The following is a 24,383-nucleotide window of genomic DNA, read 5'->3' on the forward strand; positions in this document are numbered from 1 at the left end:
CTTATTTTACATTTGTATTTATTGTCTAGATTTTCTTGGTTTGTAATTTTTTTTTTCTAATTTTGGTAACACATAACATTAAATTATTTTGGTATAATTTTACAAAAAATAGTTATTTATGGGCTGGAACAATATTTCATATGAAAGTTATTATATGATGATGTGTAGAAATTTGACTTTTTAGTAATGTATATTAGCAAAAACAGCAGTTAATACAGAACTGCTACTGTTTAAAGATGAACAAAAGGATAAAGACTTGTACTCCAAGTCAAATCAAATGAAGGAAGGCTTGGTCTAAAATACTGAAAATACCAACAATATTATACTTGATAAACCAAAAATGAAATTCAGTTACTATGTCCAATCTGTATTGTGGTAATTCAGCATTTTATATTTTAAATATTAACAAAGAGCTTTATAGCACACAGTATTTCATAATAAAATATATCTTATATGACTTACACTATAACAAAAAAATCTAATGTATACACTAGAAACATACAGATTAACAACTTCAAATATATACCTTTCTATCACCAGGAACTGGCAAATCAGAGTTCACTGACATGTTATTTGAAGCTGTTTGGACAGACCTGTTAATAATGAAAAAAGCAGGATTTTCAGAACATAGAAACAGTTGTTTAACAGACTATATTACTAACTGAAGTTACCAATTGTTCTCCTAGTTTTCTTATTTATAATAAATATAAATATCACTGAAACATCCATGATATCACTACACTAAAAGTCCAGAGTCAACCTTAATCACTTTAGAGCCATAAGAAAGGTACAAAGTACTGAAGATAAAACAATGGAATCCATTAATTTAGTATTAAAACAGATTGATGTGGTCCCTGTGTCAATGCATAAAGCATATTGTTTTGAAGCTTTGCAACTTTTTCACTTATAAAAATATATATGTATATCACTTATAGCAAGGGGGCCATAGTCAGCTGCCTTGATCTGAGGTCTTAGTTCTTCCTTAACCCTAAATAATAATTTTATGGAATACATACACTGTGTTTTAACAGATACGATTTAAAAAAAACATAACCCAGAGTACCATGGTGATTTCTCATACTGTATTTTGTTAAGTGTTATACGAGAAATTTCATGCATTATTTTTAAGTTTAGATGCATACTACATGTCAAAAATTTTGAAACATTTATAAATACACACACACACACACAAACATCTACACTAACACAAGTCACTGTTTTAAGTACTCATTCACAGACATACATCAGGGCTCAAAATTTATTGTATAATCAGTCCTAGCCTGATAGGAAGCTCTGGACTAACCAGAACAGCAAAAGAATAATTAATACAAACATCAGTTAGGCTTTTAAGTATTTGTGTTATTTTACCTCAATACTAAATATGTATTTCTATTCTCTTTTTCCTAAAACTGTCGTTGTGTGTTTGCCTCAAGGAAGCATCTTCTTTACTCCAATCTCTCAAATGGAATTTCTATTTTTAATTATTATAAGAAATCATTATAAACCCCAAAATAAAAAGGTCATTTCTGTTACACGTGAATGTAAGGACCAATCCAGATGAAGCAGATAAATATTAACATCTCCATATTATAATAGTAGCCTCAAATTGCATTTTCTATCCTTAGCTAGTTTAATATTTTAAACTCCATGAATAATATAATTTAAAAAAAACAAGTTAGTCTTCAATTATAGTTATGTTTAACGTTACACATACATGCCCAAACATATTTTCAATCGCGTCTTTCTTTTTAAAAAATTGTAATTGATAAAATATATTTAACATACATATATACGTTCTTTGGGTAGACAATTAAAACATTTGTATAGGTCATTGAGATTGTGTGTGTGCGTGTATATATCAACATGCAACAATGTATTGCCTAAATTAGATGGTAAACTTCACTGTTGTTGACGTGTATGTTAAAATATTATCACGTACATCAAAATTAAATCCTTCAAAATCCTCATGAGCTATTACTTCATATTTAATTCGACCAAAACACTAATTCACCTTTTACGTTTGATATTACAACCAACTGTATTATTTTCAGAAACCTTTGATCACACCAAATCATAACTACATTCATTAATATATTAATATAGTTTTATATCAGCACTTTATAGTTAGGGCTGTAAGTATATCCAAGAAAAAATTAAAATTGCTCAGAAACTTTAGTGATACAAAACCCAAGAATAACAACTAATCAAAATCTTAATAGCTACTTACGCAGGCGCAGCCAAACGCCAATGACATTGTTGTTATTTGTGACGATTTAGGCTAGTGACACTTGTGTCGCATTATTGGTATTTTCTGAATACTATATGCGAACTATCATAATAAGGGTGCGAGTAAAAATATTTTGTATATATTGTAATATTTAAACTTAATAATAATAATACTGCATGAACCCAGTCTTGAAAGCGTAGTTTTATCGATCAGTATTTTTTAAGCATTTATCGAAAGTTCCGTTTGTGTAATAAGGCTAAATCAAAACAAGCTATCTGTAAATACAGTAAAGCTTGTAACTTAAAAGTTTCTAACGCTACATAATGTAAACAAAATGGAGAATATTAATGTAATCGCCCCCTACCGGTTTTCACATTTTCCAGCAGAACGATAGATTAATTAAAACATATTATTATCGTTTTTATACATGATTAAATATCTATCTCCATACTATTTTAGGAATGAAACAGAGATCGAGTGTTCAGTTTAATTTCATCTTTTTCTTTGTCGGTACACGTCTTTTATTCCATTTTTTTCTTGTTTTCATGTTTACTCTCGTTCACTTGTTCTGTTCTGGTTTAAGTTGAAAATCAAGTGAAATTAATTAAGAGGTTGCATTTTCAAAAAGTTATAAAGAAACGCTTTCTTAAAATCGACCAAATTAATTATTTCAGATCAAATAAAATCTTATAGGAAACATACTGTTAGTCTGATTTCAACAGCTGTACCTCACGATATTTACAGAAAATGTTTATATATAAGAACAGATTTATTTTGCCATGTTACCGTGCTACATTGTTTTATCTCTAGAAGATTAATATATATATATATACTTTAACAGTTTTGTTTCAGATAAATCAAACAAACTGTCATATACAGAAACTTATCCAGAGACCGAATTAATGAACAGTCTAATCAAGATATAGTTTACCTTCTCCCATTAAAATAACGCCCCCCCCCGAAGTCTCAGAAAAAAACTTGTCACGTAGTCAATGACTTTATTTGTTGTTTATGATTTGTCGTAGTCAATGATTTTGTCTGTTGTTCATGATTCGTAGTCAATGACTTTATCTCTTGTTCATGATTCGTAGTCAATGAATTTATCTGTTGTTCACGATTCGTAGTCAATGACTTTATCTGTTGTTCACGATTCGTAGTCAGTGACTTTATCTGTTGTTCATGATTCGTAGTCAGTGACTTTATCTGTTGTTCATGATTCGTAGTCAGTGACTTTATCTGTTGTTCATGATTCGTAGTCAGTGACTTTATCTGTTGTTCATGATTCGTAGTCAGTGACTTTATCTTTCACAAAGATTAATTCTTGCTTTAATGTGAGATACTTTATATAATTAAGATTTCATAATGCTTTCAAATCGAAGTTCTGAGGTCTCAGGCATAAGATTATATTTAAACAATTGAAATATGTATATATACAAAAGTAGAGGAAAAAATTTCAAAAAAGGAAGTGAATGTAAAATAGTTAATATTTATTCATCAAAAATATTGAAATCAAGATGGTGGGGAAAATGTCCATCGTTCCTACACAATAGCACAAAAGTACAGTATTGTGAATTCAAATTCAACTGTGATTGGATGGTTATATGTATATTGTTGTATGTTAATTCTTGCCTGTAAAGTTATTAAAATACAACATAAACCTATAAAATAAATTAAGAGACAAACAAACAAAAACAAATAATCAGATAATATAATAATATCACAATATTATTCTATTTTATTTGTTTGTTTCTTAATTTATTTTATAGGTTTATGTTGTATTTTAATAACTTTTAAAGAATGTTTAAACTTTATGTCTGTATGTTCACTATAGCTTGCTGAAGATGGAATACGTATGTTCAGAAACGTTCAACATTTAAATGTTTATTACTGAACATTCACGTGTCAAATGTTCATTGTTACTGCCATCGTCCTGTTGTTCACCAATAACAATAAGAGAAGAGAAATATGAGAACATAAATCAAAATAAAAACTACAACAATATTATCGTATTGTATCTTTTTGTTCCAAGTATACGAACGCCTTACTATGTACTTTTTTAATATTGTTATTTAGGTAGGAAAGAATGCGTAACAAACTAGAAACATTTTCTTTTTCCCTTTAATAAACGCTTTTTAGTTGTAAAACCTAAATATTATGGTTTCCAACATGATATGATAATTTCTAATATTTAGTAGCATGTTACATTACGTAAGTTTCAAACCAATAACATTGGTCGAGATTTATACTTAACTTTTAAAAATAGTTTAATTAAATTGTTTTCATACTATAAGTTACTGCAATTATATATTGGTTCTTCGTAGCTTTGTGTAACTAATATATTTGTTTAAACAGGTGAAATGTAGTGATTCGCTATAACTTGATTAGTTTCGTAAGGCATAAAGTTACACAATGAACTGTGTTCTTCTCACCACGGTATCTAAACCCGAACTTTAACTTGGAAATTAGGAAAATAAATTTCAATTTTTTTCTTTAGTCACTATCATATACTTACTTACCAATACAACTTATACTTAATTATGCTCTTTGTACAGGTAATTGATCCGTATAAAAAACGCTACTTATCACCTCATGTGGTCTATTTTAGTAATCTCTTATTATTATTATGTTCCATGGAGATCAACAACCTTATATCTGCATCTCTCTAGAGACATTGAATAGTTTCAGATGTGTGACATTTCGACTTGTGAATAGAGGTTACTCGTGGGTTATTTACTCACTACTACGACAAATTCACCCATTCTCACAATGAAATCATGCTAAAGTTTGTTTGTTTTTTTGTGTGTTTTTTTCATATCATAATTCTCATTATAAAAATTTTAAAGAGGAAAATAATCGTCTGCTTATTCAGGTACCTCCTGATGAAACATCACGGTCAACCAAGTTCACTGCTACGTAGACGTAATAAAAAATTCTTAACGCCACAGATTAGATATAGGGGAAACTTTAAATACTAGGATGGAAGTTTGACATATCTAGTGTAATATTTTCAGAGAAATGAATGAATCCTTTGTGTACTTATTGACAGTTTGAATGGTATGATGTTTGTACAGAATGTTACTCTGATAATGTTATCATAAGTAACCGACCGATATTAAAACGTCCAGTATTTTACCTCTAATAAAGGTATAATATTGGAAGAACAATCTAGGCTTAACTTAAGAACAGTACAACTAACACTATAACAAGTTACAGCTTGAACATTGGGAATATTTCTAAATCAGGCATGACGTTTTGATCATTATAATATTTGTTTATAATGCCTAGAATAGGTAAATTCAAAAAGTAACTATTAATATCAGGTAAAATTCTACACACACATTAAGAATTAAACAATGCAAGTATATAAAAAATCCCAAAATAACATTATATAATAAAACAATCGGAAAGCAGCGTTCCTACATGTATATGTGGCATAAGCACAAATACTGTTTTTCAGTATTTTCAGGACATTAACCTGAATAACCTCAGAAAAATAATTAAATGTGTAACAACTGATGATTAACTATAAAATGTATGTTTCAGTTATTACAAAAAGCATTTTGTATTGTATATTGTACACGTCAGTTAATTGTGATTGTTACCTTAAATTTAACAGCTCACACAGAAATAAATCAAGATTTTATACACAGAATAATTTGTTTTTTAAAGTAACAAGTTTTATCTAGATACTAGGCAGTTTTTCTATATCTGTTTCACTCAAGGGCTATCTGCACATAACTACTCCTAAATTTGGACCTACCGCCAATTCTTGAGCTACTCTTTTCTGATCGAATTGCAAAATTTGACCGTGACCTATTAGACCACCTACTACCCCACGTTATGGAGTACATTTGATGTGGCAACAGGATTCACAATGTAGCTTACATAACCAATAGGCTACACCTGAACTCATCTGTATTCAGAGTAGTTTAAACACACGTAAAGAACAATTCATTTTCCGGTTAGTTTGTGGTAACTTTAGGCACTTTAGAACGCTAAAATCTGGGGTTCGATTCATCGCGACGGACAGAGCACTAATAGCCATTTTGGTTTTATTTTTACGCTGAAATAACAGATAAACAAATTATATAATGTTGGATAATATTTATACACGTACAATTGTTGCGGTTCATATTTAAACGTATTGTTTTCTTAATTCCTATCCTAATATTAGGTTTTTATTACAATAATTACTATGTGACAATAATTTCTAAAGCGTAAAATGTATTTCAAGCTAGCCAGTGTAGAGGCACGTGATCTTAAACAAACTGCTGTCGTAAAATTTATGCTGGACACAATTTTTCAACTTTCTGAGCGCAGGTACATTATTCGGCATTTTACATGACTGTTTACTATCCAATCTCTTCTATTCAAAATACGAGTAATGTATATATACATAACAAGAAAGAATACTTCTCTATTCATACTGTTTTTATTCTTTTTCTAACTCACATACACAACACAAATCACGCACGCGCCATCGCTTGGGCTAGGGCATTTATGTGAAGGTTCTTGGCCTCAATTGTAGAGCTGCTACGTTGTTCATATAGGACTCTCAGCTCTGATAGTGTAACAAAACAAAATATTAAAAGTCATGGAGGAAGAGGGAGTTACTTGTTACACTGAAATGGAAGAAAACAGAAAGTGAATAGAGCTAAACTAATATTGAACTTACCCAGATTATTACAACTTGGCTGAATCCTGGTTGTTATGACAACGGTACTACGTTCTAAAAACTTCTGAGACTTAGTGGTTGTGACGTCATTGCACGGGTCAGGTTAGGCTAGCGTTACGTGTTGACGCTCTAGGCCATGAACCCGCGTACTTATAAACGCTCTGGCGTCCTGACTATCAGTTGATGAATAACTTTAGCATAACAATCACGTATTTTAAGTTTTAACCATTACAGTGCTCTGATAGGTATTTGGTCGTGTTTGTTGCGACCTCAGAGGGTTAGATTCTAAGAGAACCTATTCTGCCATTACAGCGTTAAGTTTCAAATTAGCACGAAACAAATCTAAGGCACAAGAATATTTTTTATTGTGCGCCACAATACGTTATAAACGAAAAGGCTTAAGATACAAGTGATTTTTATTTATTTAATTTTTACCTGCGACTGGCTTTTACTGAACGAAAGCTGAGTTAAATATTTTAAATTTTATTTTCCTTGAACTTAACAGCAAAAGACATATTCAACTTTTGGCTTCGTAAATTTTAGTTTAAATTTGTTGTTCACTACTTAAATTAAAAAAAAAAAATACATACCCAATGGCTTACTACTATCGTCTTCCTGTAGTGCCTATGTAAGCATGTTGAAGAAATTGCTAAGCCATTCATCCCACTTCAGTAGCTACACAAAATCTTTCACGTCTTCGTCCCCCACTAGCACAGGGGCAAGTCTACACATTTAAATGATAAAATCAGGGGTTCGAGTCCCCTAAGTGGACAGATAGCCCAATGGGGATTTGCTATAAGAAACACACGCTTCCCCCCTACCTCATGTCTTTGATATTAACGAACTTTGGATACATATCTTCATGGATAGATATCTTCACATATTAAAGCCAATTTTTGCCGTTTTAGAAGTAAAATCAAATGTATTCGTTTTAAGAACCCCGTGAATTAATTTTACGATTTTATGTTTGTTCGCGCAAAGCTACTCGAGCCGTATCTAATGTGATAGGCTAGAGAGCAGGCAGCTGGTCAACAGTAGTTACCACCAACTTTTGCGCTACTCTTTATCAACTAAAAACGAGTGCCAGTCAGTTTTTATTGCCCCAACGGCTGAAAGTACGGGCATATTTGGTAACAGTTTTCGATTGTTTGTTTGTTTTGGAATTTCGCACAAAGCTACTCGAGGGCTATCTGCGCTAACCGTCCCTAATTTAGCAGTGTAAGACTAGAGGGAAGGCAGCTAGTCATCACCACCCACCGCCAACTCTTGGGCTACTCTTTTATCAACGAATAGTGGGATTGACTGTCACATTATAACGCCGCCACAGCTGAAAAGGCAAGCATGCTTGGTGCGATGGGGATGCGAACCCGCGACCCTCTGATTACGAGTCGCACGCCTTAACCCACCTGGCCATGCCGGGCCAACAGTTTACGAATTCACAACCTGTAAATTGCGAGTTCAAAACCCTAACCACTAGGCCTCGCAAAATCCTACAATATTGTGAGATAAATAAACCACGATCGCCACCAAATGAAAGCGAAACAGGTTTTTGCTGACAAGCAATGTAAAGTAAATATTAATACTGGAATTTATGCTTCAGAAAAAAACAGTAGATAAGCACTTAGAAATTAGTTATAATTGTAAAAGTCAGTGTTATTAATAAAACTTCATGGCGTGCGTTGTTTCTATATCAGAAGACAGAAAACTAGTTACGCAAAATGAATGAAATATTGGCTGATATTAGTAAGCAGTGTTCAAGATGGCTTCCCAGGAAACGGTGGCTATCATGCGTGTTAATTAAATGTAAGGGGTTTATCAAATTAAACACAGTGCATGCTCGAGATGCAGCGACACTTAAAAGCTATGCTTATTACAAAATAATGTGTCCAGGAACTTCCTATCCGTTGAGCACGTGGTAATGGGTTATTATAAATCATTCTACTGTCTGTCAGTCAGTCAGAAAGGAATGAGCCGAGCATTGGACGTTCTAACCAGTAGAATATAAAATTATATTTGTGTGATTAACACCAATGTTTATTTCTAACGACTTAAGAGTAGTTTCACTCTTACATAATTTCTACATTATTTTGATAACTGGTAGCTAATGTATAACACTTTCATAGTTTGAGAACATTAAGACAATGACAACAATCAACAGTTCAGAGTATCCTAAAACGTCACCGACAATGTCATAGTCAAGCAAAAGTAACTTAATTCAAAGCTATAAGTTCGGCAATGTCTCAAGTCGCACTCGTGAACACTGAACATTAATTATTGAAAACCTGATATTTGAAACGCAATTGATCATATATTTGTATTTCTGACTGGATGAGATAATTGTTACGTAAGCAAGTTGTACTAAAACGTCAAAGATTTACAAAATTTGATCTTGCAAAGTCTATAGTAATCCTGTACATCATAATCTGTACCTTTAACTAGTATTCATTTGTTTGCTAATGTAATTTGAATAACGGAAAGACGTCTAAAAACTGCATACAGCGCGCTCTTGTTTTTGTAACCAACCCTAATTTGCTGAGAAACACCAAAATATTAAAACACTAAGAATTCCAAATAAAAACATACACTACTTACTATGTAAAATAAAAAGCGATAACTCGAATTAATTAATTACGTCGAATAATAAAACACAAATAAGCTCCAAAATTAAATTTTGTGACGGTCAGTCTTAATATTCGTTGGCAAAAATAAGCGAAGGGTTGGCGGTGGTTGGTGATGACTTCCCTCTAACCTTACACTGCTAACTCAGGGACGGCTAGCACAGATAGCCCTCCTGTAGCTTTGCACGAAATTCAAAAGGAAACAAACATGCAAATAACATTAAATAGGTATACAGTCGTTATGAATAGAGCCAAACCCATTTTGTTTATGACAAAGGATCTTTCTGGATTGTAGTCCATGATAGCTAAAATGGACTTGAACTGTCATTTTATGACTGATTTGAAACACGAAATGTGGGGGGTTGTTTGTTTGTTATTAAACATAAATATACATAATGGGCTACTTCTGTTCTGCCCACCAATGGTATCGAAACACAATTTCTAGCCTTGGGAGTTCGCAGACATACCGCTTTTCCCCTGGCGGGGTTAAAATAATTCTAATGCCAGCTATTGTTGTTGTTACTGTTTTGTTTTCTTTTAGTGCAAACGTATACAACGAATTATCTGCTCTTCATCGAATCGTGAATTTTAATGTTAAGTTCGGAAGCTTGCCTGACTCACTGACGATCAACAGTGGTTGTCAATATACTTTGGTCAGCACTTTATAATCATAAGTAACAGCAGCAAAACTTATGGTATTCTAATGTCGTTGTTACACTCACGTATAAAAACTGGAATACCGAACCAGCAAAAGATTGGTAAACGTGGAAATTACGTGTTCAATAAAACTAAGAACTCTGACTTGTTTAGTTTTAGGATATTTTACAAAAACTTTTATATTATAATATCTGAGATAAAATTTAAAAATGCCACAATAACTGAACAAAAGTCGATTCTTCTTCAGAATTTGTTCGCACGAGAGAATTTCCTTTTATAAACTATTTAAGTAAAATAATTCTTTTCCTCAACTGTCAGCATGCCAAGAAATCCGATGTAGGGTATTTCCTCATGAGAAGCACATTTGAAAGTACAGTTTTAATATGTACGTTTTTTGTAGGACTATTCTCAGAAACATCTGTGGTCAGTATCTTATTCAAGCATACATTCTGAGCTTCTAACCACAATACCATGAATTATAATAGAAGTTTATTTTCAAATTGAAAGACTTGTAAACAATAAAAACGCCTAGGGTAAAAGTGTCACAGATATACATATATATATATACACACATGTATATATGTACATATATACGTTTCGATTGCGTGTTTCTGTTTGTCTGTCTGTAATGTCATACAATAAGCGTGTAATACAAGAAACCCACCCACCAAATAATATGTGTTTTTCGCATATGCTTAAGATATCCAGAATTAAGTATTCTTGGAACGTCCTTACAGTTCCGTTATTTAACAAACCATACTTATTGTTCCCGATTGTATTGTGTTTTCAATAAAACGCACTTAAAAAGAGTTGTTCTACTACTGACTTCCTTTGAATTCAGTTGTTGTTTGTTTTAATGATGTACGCCGGTTTTTTAGAACTTTTGTACACATCAAGTGTTAAAACTATAGACATGTGCTGCACAATAAAACATTACCGCGATCTTACTGAAGGATAAGAACTCTCAAGAGATACTTAAAGCGTTAAAGAAAAAGACGTTTCGTGATAGAAGTAGAATAATATCATATAAAAGATGCTCAGCGAACAAGAAATGTCCTGGGACAAAAAACGTAAGGCTGTACATCAAGGTTCGTTAAAGGATGGAATATCACAATGAAGCTTGAATAACAGACATAATGAATCTTCTTTGAGACCATTTCAGCCTTTCTTCTCCCAAAACTAAACCACTACCAACTCCAGGTAATGTTATCTTGAACAATAAGTTCTCTTTCTGTAAAATAAAACATGCACTGCTTTCAGATGGTTTTCAGTGAACTTTAACATTCAGTTTCTTTCTTTCTCCAAAATAAAACATTCATCGGTTTCAGGTAATAATCTGTAACCTTCTCTAATATTTAGTTTCTGGGCCTGGCATGGCCTAGCGCGTTAAGGCGTGCACTTCGTAATCTGAGGGTCGCGGGTTCGCGCCCGAGTCGCGCCAAAACATGCTCGCCCTCCCAGCCGTGGGGGCGTTATAATGTTACGGTCAATCCCACTTTTCGTTGGTAAAAGAGTAGCCCAAGAGTTGGCGGTGGGTGGTGATGACTAGCTGCCTTCCCTCTAGTCTTACACTGCTAAATTAGGGACGGCTAGCACAGATAGCCCTCGAGTAGCTTTGTGCGAAATTCCAAAACAAACAAACAATTTAGTTTCTTTCTTCCTCCAACACATGGGCTGGCGGATTAAGGCATTCGACTCGTAATCTGAGGGTCGAGATTTCGAATCCCTGTCGCTCCAAACGTGCTCGCCCTTTCAGCCATGGAAGTGTTATAATGTGACAGCCAATCCCACTATTCGTTAGTAAAAGAGTAGCCCAAGAGATGGCGGTGGGTGGTGATGACTAGCTGCCTTCTCTTTAGTCTCACACCCCTAAATTTGTTTTGTGCGAATTTCAAAACTCAAACAAACAATTCGTCCTCCAAAATAAAACATTCACTACCTTCAGCCAATTGCCCATTTTAATACCATCTCTGTCCTTGTTTCTTTAACAAATACCACCAGCCTCAGACAGTTCTAATTTATATTCACTTAGATTGTTCAGTCATTCTTTTGTTACCAAACACAGATCATTTAAAGCTCCAGGAGATGTTTGGTGATCGTCTCTGAAATAATCTCTGTCTTTCTTACTCTCAAAAGAAAGATACAACCTGGTAGAATCAATATTCAGTAATCTACTGCGTCCATCTGAAATATTTTGTAGTTTTTTTACCGAAATACAAACTCTCGTGCACCAGTTTTACATAAAGTTCCATAAAATAATTCATATAATTAAGATTATAATTAAAATATTGGTAGCGGCAGGATTACAACTGAAGATAATAAAAAAAAATGCAGAGTTTTAGTAATTATATCAGTTAATAAGAGTTCAGTTAAAGTGTGATTGAAACAAAATCCAAGCACACTCAAACCTTATATTTTAATTTGTGAAGCAAAACTTACAAGAGAACAGCGTACAGTTGAAAACAGCCTGCGTGTAACTGGATAAAAAGGGAACGGCGTACAGTTGAAAACAGCCTGCGTGTAACTGTATAAAAAGAGAACGGCGTACAGTTGAATACAGCCCGCGTGTAACTGTATAAAAAGAAATACAGTTTAAAACACGTAGTTTCTGTGTATAATATGAATAGTGTTACGTGTTAACACGTAGTTTCTGTGTATAATATGAATAGTGTGATGTGTGTAAACACGTAGTTTCTGTGTATAATATGAATAGTGTTGTGTGTAAACACGTAGTTTCTGTGTATAATATGAATAGTGTTATGTGTTAACACGTAGTTTCTGTGTGTAATATGAATAGTGTTATGTGTAAACACGTAGTTTCTGTGTGTAATATGAATAGTGTTATGTGTTAACACGTAGTTTCTGTGTGTAATATGAATAGTGTTATGTGTTAACACGTAGTTTCTGTGTGTAATATGAATAGTGGTATGTGTGTAAACACGTAGTTTCTGTGTGTAATATGAATAGTGTTATGTGTGTAAACACGTAGTTTCTGTGTGTAATATGACTAGTGTTGTGTGTAAACACGTAGTTTCTGTGTATAACATGAATAGTGTGATGTGTGTAAACACGTAGTTTCTGTGTATAAAATGAATAGTGTTATGTGTGTAAACACGCAGTTTCTGTGTGTAATATGACTAGTGTTGTGTGTTAACACGTAGTTTCTGTGTATAATATGAATAGTGTTATGTGTTAATACGTAGTTTCTGTGTGTAATATGAATAGTGTTATGTGTTAACACGTAGTTTCTGTGTATAATATGAATAGTGGTATGTGTGTAAACACGTAGTTTCTGTGTGTAATATGAATAGTGTTATGTGTTAACACGTAGTTTCTGTGTATAATATGAATAGTGTTATGTGTGTAAACACGCAGTTTCTGTGTGTAATATGACTAGTGTTGTGTGTAAACACGTAGTTTCTGTGTATAACATGAATAGTGTGATGTGTGTAAACACGTAGTTTCTGTGTATAAAATGAATAGTGTTATGTGTGTTAACACGTAGTTTCTGTGTATAATATGAATAGTGTTGTGTGTAAACACGTAGTTTCTGTGTATAATATGAATAGTGTTATGTGTTAACACGTAGTTTCTGTGTATAATATGAATAGTGTTATGTGTTAACACGTAGTTTCTGTGTGTAATATGAATAGTGGTATATGTGTAAACACGTAGTTTCTGTGTGTAATATGAATAGTGTTATGTGTTAACACGTAGTTTCTGTGTGTAATAGGAATAGTGTTATGTGTTAACACGTAGTTTCTGTGTATAATATGAATAGTGTTATGTGTGTAAACACGCAGTTTCTGTGTGTAATATGACTAGTGTTGTGTGTTAACACGTAGTTTCTGTGTGTAGTATGAATAGTGTTATGTGTAAACACGTAGTTTCTGTGTGTAATATGAATAGTGTTATGTGTTAACACGTAGCTTCTGTGTATAATATGAATAGTGTTATGTGTTAACACGTAGTTTCTGTGTATAATATGAATAGTGTTATGTGTGTTAGCACGTAGTTTCTGTGTATAATATGAATAGCGTTATGTGTTAGCACGTAGTTTCTGTGTATAATATGAATAGTGTTATGTGTTAGCACGTGGTTTCTGTGTATAATATGAATAGTGTTATGTGTTAACACGTAGTTTCTGTGTATAATAGCTTCTTATTGTTTAGTATCAGTTTATATGAAACTTTAAATTGAACATTAGATTTATACGTCGTTTTATGACGAGCAATACCTTTTCAAAGGCTCTTGCTGTAATTATTTGTTTGAAATGATTGATAAAATATAAATATTTGATAAGTTCGGTGAATTGTACTTTCAGGAGATCTCTAGTTGTATTTTCACTAGGTCATAATACCGTCCTTATTACAAGTCAGTTATCATAACTTAAAACTGATTATTTCAGACTTATTTTCTCAATCACAGTCACCGAAGACTCGAAAGCAGACGAGAAAATGTAGGCCAATAGAATTATGTAAAACAATGGTATCATGCGACCTTTTTAAATTAAAATAGTAATTACATTCAGACCAGAATTTGGAATGTATATATAAATCATTGTCGAGTTATCCAAAAAATAATAATTTCTAAAGCAATTTGTTTGTTTTATAATTAACAAAGCTACACTGTGGGTTATCTTTAGTTTGTTCGCTGTGGGTAGTATCTAAACCCGATTTCTTATATTATAAGCCCTCAGAGTTACAACTGAGCCACCCCTCATATTTAGAAAAGCTACAAAAATTTCGTAAGATTAGGCAGAATCAGTGCATGATCCATACCGAAACTATGGAGACAGTGTTACCTGTATCTAATAATGGTGTAACATAGAATAAGGCCAACAGTAATATAGCAAGCTATATTATACCGTACCTGTGTCTAATAATGGTGTAACATAGAATAAGGCCAACAGTAATATAGCAAGCTATATTATACCGTACCTGTGTCTAATAATGGTGTGACATAGAATAAGGCCAACAGTAATATAGCAAGCTATATTATACCGTACCTGTGTCTAATAATGGTGTAACATAGAATAAGGCCAACAGTAATATAGCAAGCTATATTATACCGTACCTGTATCTAATAATGGTGTAATATAGAATAAGGCCAACAGTAATATAACAAGCTATATTATACCGTACCTGTATCTAATAATAGTGTAACATAGAATAAGGCCAACAGTAATATAACAAGCTATATTATACCGACACACTGTTAAACAGGTTGATGACGCGTGTATTTTTTATAGCAAAACCACATCAAGCTATCTACTGAATTCAACGACGGGAATCGAACCCCCTGATTGTAGCGTTGTAAATGTATAGACTTACCGCTGAACCAGGGGCAAACGAAGCGTTTCATAAGTTTGTAAAATTCGTTTTATAATCTAAAATGATTATGATTCCTAATAATATATTTACAAAATATATTAGTTTACAAATATTATCAACATGGAATGTAGCTTGTTACTTAGTATTTTGACAAAAGAGTTAAGCAGAAAAAGAACCTTACTTTCCAAATACAATTTTTTAAAAAATCATTTTATATTTCAACCAACTTTCCGCCACTGTGGTTTAATCAGGACTAGTTTCTTGATAATTAATTATCCATTAACTTTTTACCACATACATAAAATATTAACCTGTTGAGGATAAACTATGAAAACAACATAATTTCAACTAGCTTACCACAAACGTGCACAAAGAAGAGAATTTTTGTATTTAAATAAAGCATACTTAAGTTACATTCATATGAAACTAAATTGGCAAGCAACTGTCTGGAATCGTTTATTTATTTATCCTTCATTCATCGGTTCTAGAGGAAGGGATTCTAACTTGATTCTACGGCAATTAAGTTAACATTAAAACTGTAAACTTAATTAATCAAAATCACTTGATACATTCAACTCCTATGCGTTAACCCTAATCCTGTTACGCATAAAATATTGACACCCTTTGTAATAACATCTCAAACTGTCGTACAGGGACAGCGCTAGTAAGTGTGAAGATTCGGGGTTTGGACCAGTTACTATTATAAACAATGTACCATACGATGGTTAACGTAAGATAAATAAAGTGTAATAAACTGTGGTTCTGGAATTATTTAACGTGTTATCTGTAACTTGTAAGCAAAATCAATAATTTCAAACTTAGCAGTTTGACGCATGCGTATAGAAGCGCTGGGTCTGTCAGTTGCGTTGAATGAAGAATGCAGAAGTTAACATGTCTGTTGTTCCGGTTTTGCTGTATTACAATCAAGGGTTTGACTTCCCGCGTTGATACAGCACAAATAGCCCATTGTGTAGCTTTGCGCTAAAAAACAAAAACAAAGCCAGGGAGTTACTGTACACAGCATTCCAGTGGTCGCCCTAACAACAATGCGTTATTCAGTTATTTATAACATATAAATAATAACAATATGTGAATGATATTGTATAAAGCAGTACGATTGATTACCTTCTATTATCGTTATCCTATCACGTAAATCACTAGGGTCTTCAAGTGTTTGTAACAAACGAGTCATTTCAAAAACAAAACTAAAAGTACTGTTTTCGTCTGCCATTTTCTATTACCTGTGTATTTTTTAAGTACAGGTGTTGGTTACTCTGGATGGCATGTGATCATTTCATGAAGGCCTGAACTACAGTCAATGCTTTCCAGTGGCTTATAATAGTAAAAATCTGGTTTCGATACCTGCGGTGTGTGCAAAACACATGGACTATTGTGTAGCTTTGCACTTTACAACAAACAAACTATTTGGTAAACATTTTTGTACAGTTCATTTTAACGTTATAAGCAGTTTGTAAAATGAATTATTTCACTTTCAGGGTTACAATACTAACGTACAACTATTTCACTTTCAGGGTTACAATACTAACGTACAACTATTTCACTTTCAGGGTTACAATACTAACGTACAACTATATCACTTTCAGGGTTACAATACTAACGTACAACTATTTCACTTTCAGGGTTACAATACTAACGTACAACTATTTCACTTTCAGGGTTACAATACTAACGTACAACTATCTCACTTTCAGGGTTACAATACTAACGTACAACTATTTCACTTTCAGGGTTACAATACTAACGTACAACTATCTCACTTTCAGGGTTACAATACTAACGTACAACTATTTCACTTTCAGGGTTACAATACTAACGTACAACTATATCACTTTCAGGGTTACAATACTAACGTACAACTATTTCACCTACAACAAGACCGATAATCGCATTTATTATCTCTTTATTTATACTATTATTTTTATAACTTTTTTCCATTCCGCCAAATTCCCCGCTAGATCGCACTTGCGCTGCCTATCTCTGCCCCGCCCTCCCGTAACGAAGTCGAGTCACTGAAAATAAGACATTTTCACTATTGATTGGTGGCAATACAACAGCAAAACGTCTGTCTCCACAAGTCACTCATATCGCTGTGTTGTATTATAATTTATGATTATTTTTTAAAGAAATTCACAGTAATGAAAAATACATTTGGGGCATGGGACTGTGAGCTTGTGTCTTAAAATAAATTATTTTAAGAATAATTACTAAAATAAAATTTACACGTGTCAAAGGAATAGAAATTACATTTCCACAGCTCAGCGATGAGTCTGCAAGCTTTTGATGCTAACATTTAGGTTCAATACACGAGGTGGGCAGTTGACAGATAGCTCATTGTGCTTAAGAACAACCAAACAAAACTGAACGTTTCGAATGTGACTTTTAACACCCAAGTTTCTTAAAGCACCCTCCCCCCGTTCCAGTAGCACAGGAACATGTCTGTGGACTTACAAACCTAGAAACCGGGTTTTGGTAACCGTGCTGGGCAGAGCACAGATGACCCTCTGTGTAGTTTTGTGCTTAACTACATACAAACATTTAAATAAAAAAGAATGCATCCTCAATAGCCGCGGCTAAAAGTGCAGGTTAAAGCAGCTGATATTGTCCAATTTGTCGATCAAGAAAAAATGTCAAAGTGCCTTTCTCAAATTAGAAATGTGCATTTATATTGTTCACACATGTGCTAATTATATTGTTCACACATGTGCTATTCTCAAGAGAAGGCTAATACTTCTAATTAACATCAAACAAATTGGGTCTAAAACTGTGATAAAACAACAGTGGACTGCAGATTTTCCTCTTAATCAACTTACGTGTTAAAATCACGTTTCAGGTCCATTTTTTGTCTGTCCCAAGACTTACTACGCAGGCAATACTTTGTTCAACTTTTGTCTCTGACTGACCTCTATAATACTTAGAAATAAAACAGGTGTGAATTTTGTAACTTAAAATCCGAATATAACAAATTAAAAGAAACGTCACGAGAGATATCATCGGCAATTTAACGTGATCTTTGTCACGTGCTCCTTTGTTTCAGATTCGTGGGCGACATTACATACACGTATACACGAAAGGATTATCGGAACGCACCCCTTCCTAATTCTGAAATGACACGTTACAGACAAAACAGATCGTCAACTACAACTACCGCCACCTTTAGGCTACTTTTGTCTGGTCGAATAACTGGATTTCTACATCGTTCTTATGGCGTACCCACAGCCCCAAAGTGAGGAGCGAATTTTTTTTTGTAGTAACGGGTCAAGAGCCAGAAACCTTCTAGTAAGCTAAGCAATCGGCCACCCCCAGCTCATTTGTCACCACACTAGCCCAATTTGTTTCCTTTCCCTCATCAGTTTTATAAGTAATGTTTCTGATAAAATTTTGTTTCTCATTGTTCTGTCCAACAGGCGGATTTTTGTGTCGAATAAAACTTTTATGGCAAGAAATTATATTTTTACATTATTTTAGTTTGAAATTTGCACCAGACAAAATAAAAGAAATTTGGTGAAGAAAAGAAACATTTTTAGTTTAACCTTACTTTTCCAGCAACTTTGGCTCGGCATGGCCAGATGGTTAAGGCACTCGACTCGTAATCCGAGAATCGCGGGTTCGAGTCCCCGTCGCACCAAACATGCTCGCTGTTTCAGCCGTGTGGGCGTTATAATGTGACGGTCAATCCCACTATTCGTTGGTAAAAGAGTAGCTCAATAGTTGGCGGTGGGTGGTGATGATTAACTGCCTTCCCTCTAGTTTTACACTGCAAAATTAAGGACAGCTAGTGCAAATAGCCCTCGTGTAGCTTTGCGCGAAATTCAAAACAAACCAAACCTCGTAATTTTAGGCTTAATAAATTGCCATGTTTCGCCATCTTTCGGCGATCAAATTATAATTTTAAAACTAAAAATATCTTCTCCTACTTGGGCCTGACATTGTTGCGAGTTGCATACTCGTTCTATAATTATTAGGAGAGGAAAGCTAGATAATGTAGCGGTCAAGCCAGTCATTCGTTGGTGGAGAATAGCCTACCAGTTTGTAGAGGTCGATGTTGGATTTCCGTCTGTAGTTTTCGCTTCAAAACTATAAACAGCTGTCGCAGGTGAGAAATATCACGCAAAGTACAAACAAATCTTTTGATTTCAAGTTTCATTACAGATGGAACAGATGAATAAGTATCATAAAGTTTGTAAAATACTGTTAGTACTCAGCGGTGTTTCTCATTATGATAGAGATACAAACTATAAACAACTTTAAATAAGTTTTAATTTAGCAGTTGGAAGCAGTTACTCGTAAACTTAGAAAGTATAGGTTGGAAAATGTGAAGCTTGCTTAATAATATATAATCAAAAATACCTTAAGTGTGAAAAAAGGTGAGTCCATAAAAGGATTGTGACGTAAGAGAAAGAAATCAGAACGGTCACCAAACTCGTTGCAACACTTATAGCATTGATAATAATTTTACAGTAAATATCCATTAATTAGTTAATCTGACCATTATATTTGTTCAACTTGGGCCGTGATGATGTGTATGACAAGTTTGTTTGTTTGTTTTTTAATTTCGCGCAAATCTACACGATGGCTATCTGCGCTAGCCGTCCCTAATTTAGAAGTGTAAGTAAGACTGAAGGGAAGGCAGCTAGTCATCACCACTCACCACAACTCTTGGGCTACTCTTTTAGCATGTTTGGTGTGACAGAGATTCGAGCCCTCGACCCTTAGACTACGAGTAGGGTGCCTTAGCCACCTGGTCATGACGGGCGGGTAAAACGACATACACAGTTTAGTTGGCTAACGCATGAATATTTGATGTAAAACCAATACTATAAGAGTATCAACCAGTTTGGCAGCCAGGGGCCGCCAGGTTTGATCTCATTCCATCAAATCGCGCGTTCAGGTCTTTTTCAGCTTTTTTTCTTTGTTTTCAAACCTAATGTGTTTTTTTGATGTGTTAACATACACCAAAACACCTCAGTAAATAAGAAAGTGACACTTGATAGCAATCCACATTTACGATCACAACCCTTTCACAGCTCAGCATGGCCAGGTAGGTTAAGGCGTTCGACTCGCAATTTCAGGGTCGCGGGTTCGAATCTTGGTCGCACCAAACATGCTCGCCCTTTGAGCCGTGGGAGCGTTATAATATGACGAGCAATCCCACTATTCGTTGGTAAAAGAGTAGCCCAAGAGTTGACGGTGGGTGGTAATGACTAGTTGTCTTCCCTCTAGTCTTACACTACTAAATTAGGGACGGCTAGCGCAGATAGCCCTCGAGTAGCTTTGCGCGAAATTAAAAAAAACAGAACAAACAAACACAACCCTTTTATTTGGAACAAACCTATACTTTACAGAACCAACCAGATTGTTTAAAATGTACAGTGATACCTTTTCTCTCTCTTGACAATGTTAATAACTTCTTTTATAGTAACGCCATGGAATTTATATTAACAGTTTCTTGTCATCATTCCCATGCAATCAATACAGTCGTATCAAACATCATTATTTAAGGTAATATCACGTGACACTAAATGCTCCTTAATTCGCAGAATTAATTAAAAGTTAGGGAAAATTTGTGCTTAAAGGTTGGTAATGAATATTAACCGTTCACCAGTATGACTCTTGAAACTTTGAGTTATAAATTGCTAATTACCCTCCAGTGGCACAGCGGCATGTCTACGTACGTACAACACTAGGAAGTAGGTTTGATACCTGTAGTGGACAAAGTACAGATAGAGCGTTGTGTAGCTTTGTTGTTAAACTACAAACAAACGACTAATCTAGCTAGCTTGGCCTAACGAATATGAAAAAAGGTAAAGTTTTCTGTTTATTATATAAGCGCGAAGCTTCCAGTATTGAACCATGACTTTTAGACTTATCAAAATACATAACCTATTTGAAACCATTTACGATGTTGTTTAACTGATGTAAAACAAATATACAAACAGTGCAAGCTAAATGAAAGAGATGCGCTAAATATGTTTGTTTATTGAGATACGCAAAATTAAACGATATGTTAATTGCGCTATAACTAGCATGGCTTTCGAATCCCGATTTTCACCGTTATAAGTTTTTTGACTTACATTTGGGAGAGAGTGGCTACATAATGGTAACGTTCAAATGTAACAGAGCAAAGTTCTAATGAACCTGTAATAACGGATGTTTGAGTTCAACCATTCGCTTTAACAAACATTAAAGCTTCTGTTTAAATTTTATGTGATTAAATGATATTTATAGTGCTCCAAGAATGACATCTTCAACCAAGTGTTAACACCTATAGTTGCGTTGCAAGTGTCTCAACTTATCTCTCTCTCTGAAAGATCACGTGCTGACATCGATCTCGCGTGGTATGATCATACAGAGCGTGAATTACATTTAGAGATGAGTTGTGCCATTTTTCCAAGAATGCGCAGGGTAAAGGTTCCTGAAGGCTATATGACACTTATCGCACGCAAATCCATTTCTGCAACTTGTCCCAGATGCTTTCAATCGATTTCCAGTTAGCTAAATATATATATATACATATATATATAATTCATATGTGTAACACCATTTATATCGAGATAGTCCACCAATGCACAGTGAGGGCTCTGACTATCACACTTAAGAATGAATGATAGCTTCAATATACACATAACATCTAAATTTCTACAGTTGGCCAGCCTTTGTACTTACTTGGAAAATGGATTAGGTCCAAAGTGATATCAGTTCAATATTGGCTGAACCACCCACCTACCTCAAAAAAGCAGTGTGCTGGGCAGTACGTACACCTCAATCTTGTTCTTCACATGATTTTCAACCTCTGATATTACTATAATTGTGCTAAAACCAGAAGTTGGGCTTATGTGTACAGATAACACTATCTCCAATAGTCGACTGTTTATCCACCCAGCAGAACTTCAGCCAGCTCTGAGATGTAGCCATTATTTATATGTTTACAAATCATTACTATTAACCTCATTGACAGCTACAGTTGTTCCGAAAGCCTCGGGTGGCTGGTGACTAGCCCAAAGATCTTGACTGATGACTGACCTGAAGACCTTGGGTGGTGATTAACCATAAGGCCTTGGGTAGTTGGTGGCCAACCTGAGTGCCTTGAGTTGTGACGAGCTTGAAGACCTTGGGTGGTTGGTGACCAACCTGAAGGCTTTGAATAGTAACTAATCTTAACTGTAGTCAGTTTTTGTTAGCTACTGGTCGTGCTGCTGTTACTTAACGTCAGCCACATCGTTTTCTGTCTCCATCTTTTCTGTAGTGAATAATTCCATGATTCAGTGATTACACTTTGATAAAAAAAAGTCAGATTGACGCTGAGGGATTCCATCTTCAAGATTACCCAATGATTCATTTCACATTGGTTTTATTTAAGTGAATACATTCACACTAAGTCACTTCTAAAGACTGTTATCTTGTGCAGCTCAACGTGCTCAAGTGATATAAATTACCACAAAACTGTTTTAAATAGCAATAAAACCAAAACGCCTTCTCACATTGTGGTCAGGATGATTGAGATAATAAACCAAAATACCTTTCTCACATTGTGGTCAGGATGATTGAGATAATAAACCAAAATACCTTCTCACATTGTGGTCAGGATGATTGAGATAACAAACCAAAATGCCTTCTCACATTGTGGTCAGGATGATTGAGATAATAAATGATGAAATAATGTTTTTTTTTGTTTGTTTTTTTATAAAAGCAGCTTCAATTTTATCCTTAGCATTGTTATCCGTAAATACCTGACTAATTTGAAACATCTGGCTGAAAAAGTTCTGTTACACGTGTAGACAGACTAGAAAAATGTGACCAGTCATGGGTAGTAAGTACAAGAGAGCCCAGTTAACACTAGTGTCATATTATGGTCTAATGGCGGTGACAATAAACAAGCAGGACGAGAGGCTCCTATAACGTGTTGCTATATGTACGTTGAGAGGTGTTATATAAATTATATATATTTTTTTACAGGGTGATTTAACGTAACAATTCATTTACTAGATATACCATTTTTATGTATAGCAGATATCGAAATATTTACTGTAGAAAAAATAATAAATGTTTTTAAATTGAAGAGAATGCCAGAGTGATTTATATTACGTAGAAGAAAATAATATTCCTGTATCATAATAACATTGTTTGTAGATGAAACAAACAACTCTCGTAAAAATATCTTATTTACATATTAATATAGAATACAGTTACATAATTTTTTACATTTTTACGTCTTCTGGAGTGGATTGACATAATCCTATTATACCCTCTTACAACGTGCGTATAGCAACACGCCCCTGGAGTTGTTAACGGGTCAATTCTCTTGATACAAGAGCTTCTCGAAAATGGGTGAAGGTCATAAATAATAATACCCAGCTGCAGATTCTCAGGGTCCACTTAGTATAGATGCAAAATTTCAGGTTTTTTCTTTTTTGGAATTACGGCGGTCACGTATCTTTTCTATGTGATTTTTTAAATAAAAAAAACGTATGCGTATTTGTGCACGCATGAAGGTAAGTGATAACACACAGGTGCACTCCCTCAGTGCTCACTTAGTATTGGCACAATATTCCATGTTTATAGGCTATAGTAAAACTTTTTAAGTGTAAAGAACGTTAGAATGAATTAATAAATAAGCCTGATGTAAAGACGTGGTGTGAGTGTTTTCTTACAGTAAAGCAGCATTTGGTTATCTGCTGAGTCCACCAAAGGGAATCGAGCCCCTGATTTTAGTGTTGTAAATCCGTAGCGTGGGACACGGTGTGTGAGATAACCTAGCCAACAGCTAAACGTTGTTCTCTCTTTATCAATAAAAGTGTTAACGCTCATACCAGCCGTTCTGAGATACATGTTTATTTCAAGTGGGTTTCTCGTTA

At 34.2% G+C, this 24,383-nt stretch overlaps 1 protein-coding gene across 3 annotated transcripts in view; it reads right to left on the reverse strand.

Annotated features, from left to right (window-relative positions):
* The window catches only part of LOC143233340 (uncharacterized), a 209,011-nt gene that overhangs the window by 128,774 nt on the left and 55,854 nt on the right, over positions 1–24,383 (reverse strand). Inside the window, exons 1-2 of one of the 3 annotated variants that reach the window (XM_076469678.1) lie at positions 6,903–6,968; positions 527–593 (exon numbers count right to left, since the gene is read on the reverse strand). In XM_076469678.1, the coding sequence (XP_076325793.1) occupies positions 527–568 (42 nt within the window). In that variant the 5' untranslated portion in view covers positions 569–593; positions 6,903–6,968. Of the gene's footprint in view, positions 1–526; positions 594–2,227; positions 2,571–6,902; positions 6,969–24,383 lie in introns of those variants that run through there. The other 2 variants (XM_076469605.1, XM_076469530.1) reach the window with 2 other exon arrangements.

This window comes from Tachypleus tridentatus, chromosome 1, assembly GCF_004210375.1.
Source record: "Tachypleus tridentatus isolate NWPU-2018 chromosome 1, ASM421037v1, whole genome shotgun sequence".
In the NCBI taxonomy this organism is placed as follows: domain Eukaryota; kingdom Metazoa; phylum Arthropoda; class Merostomata; order Xiphosura; family Limulidae; genus Tachypleus; species Tachypleus tridentatus.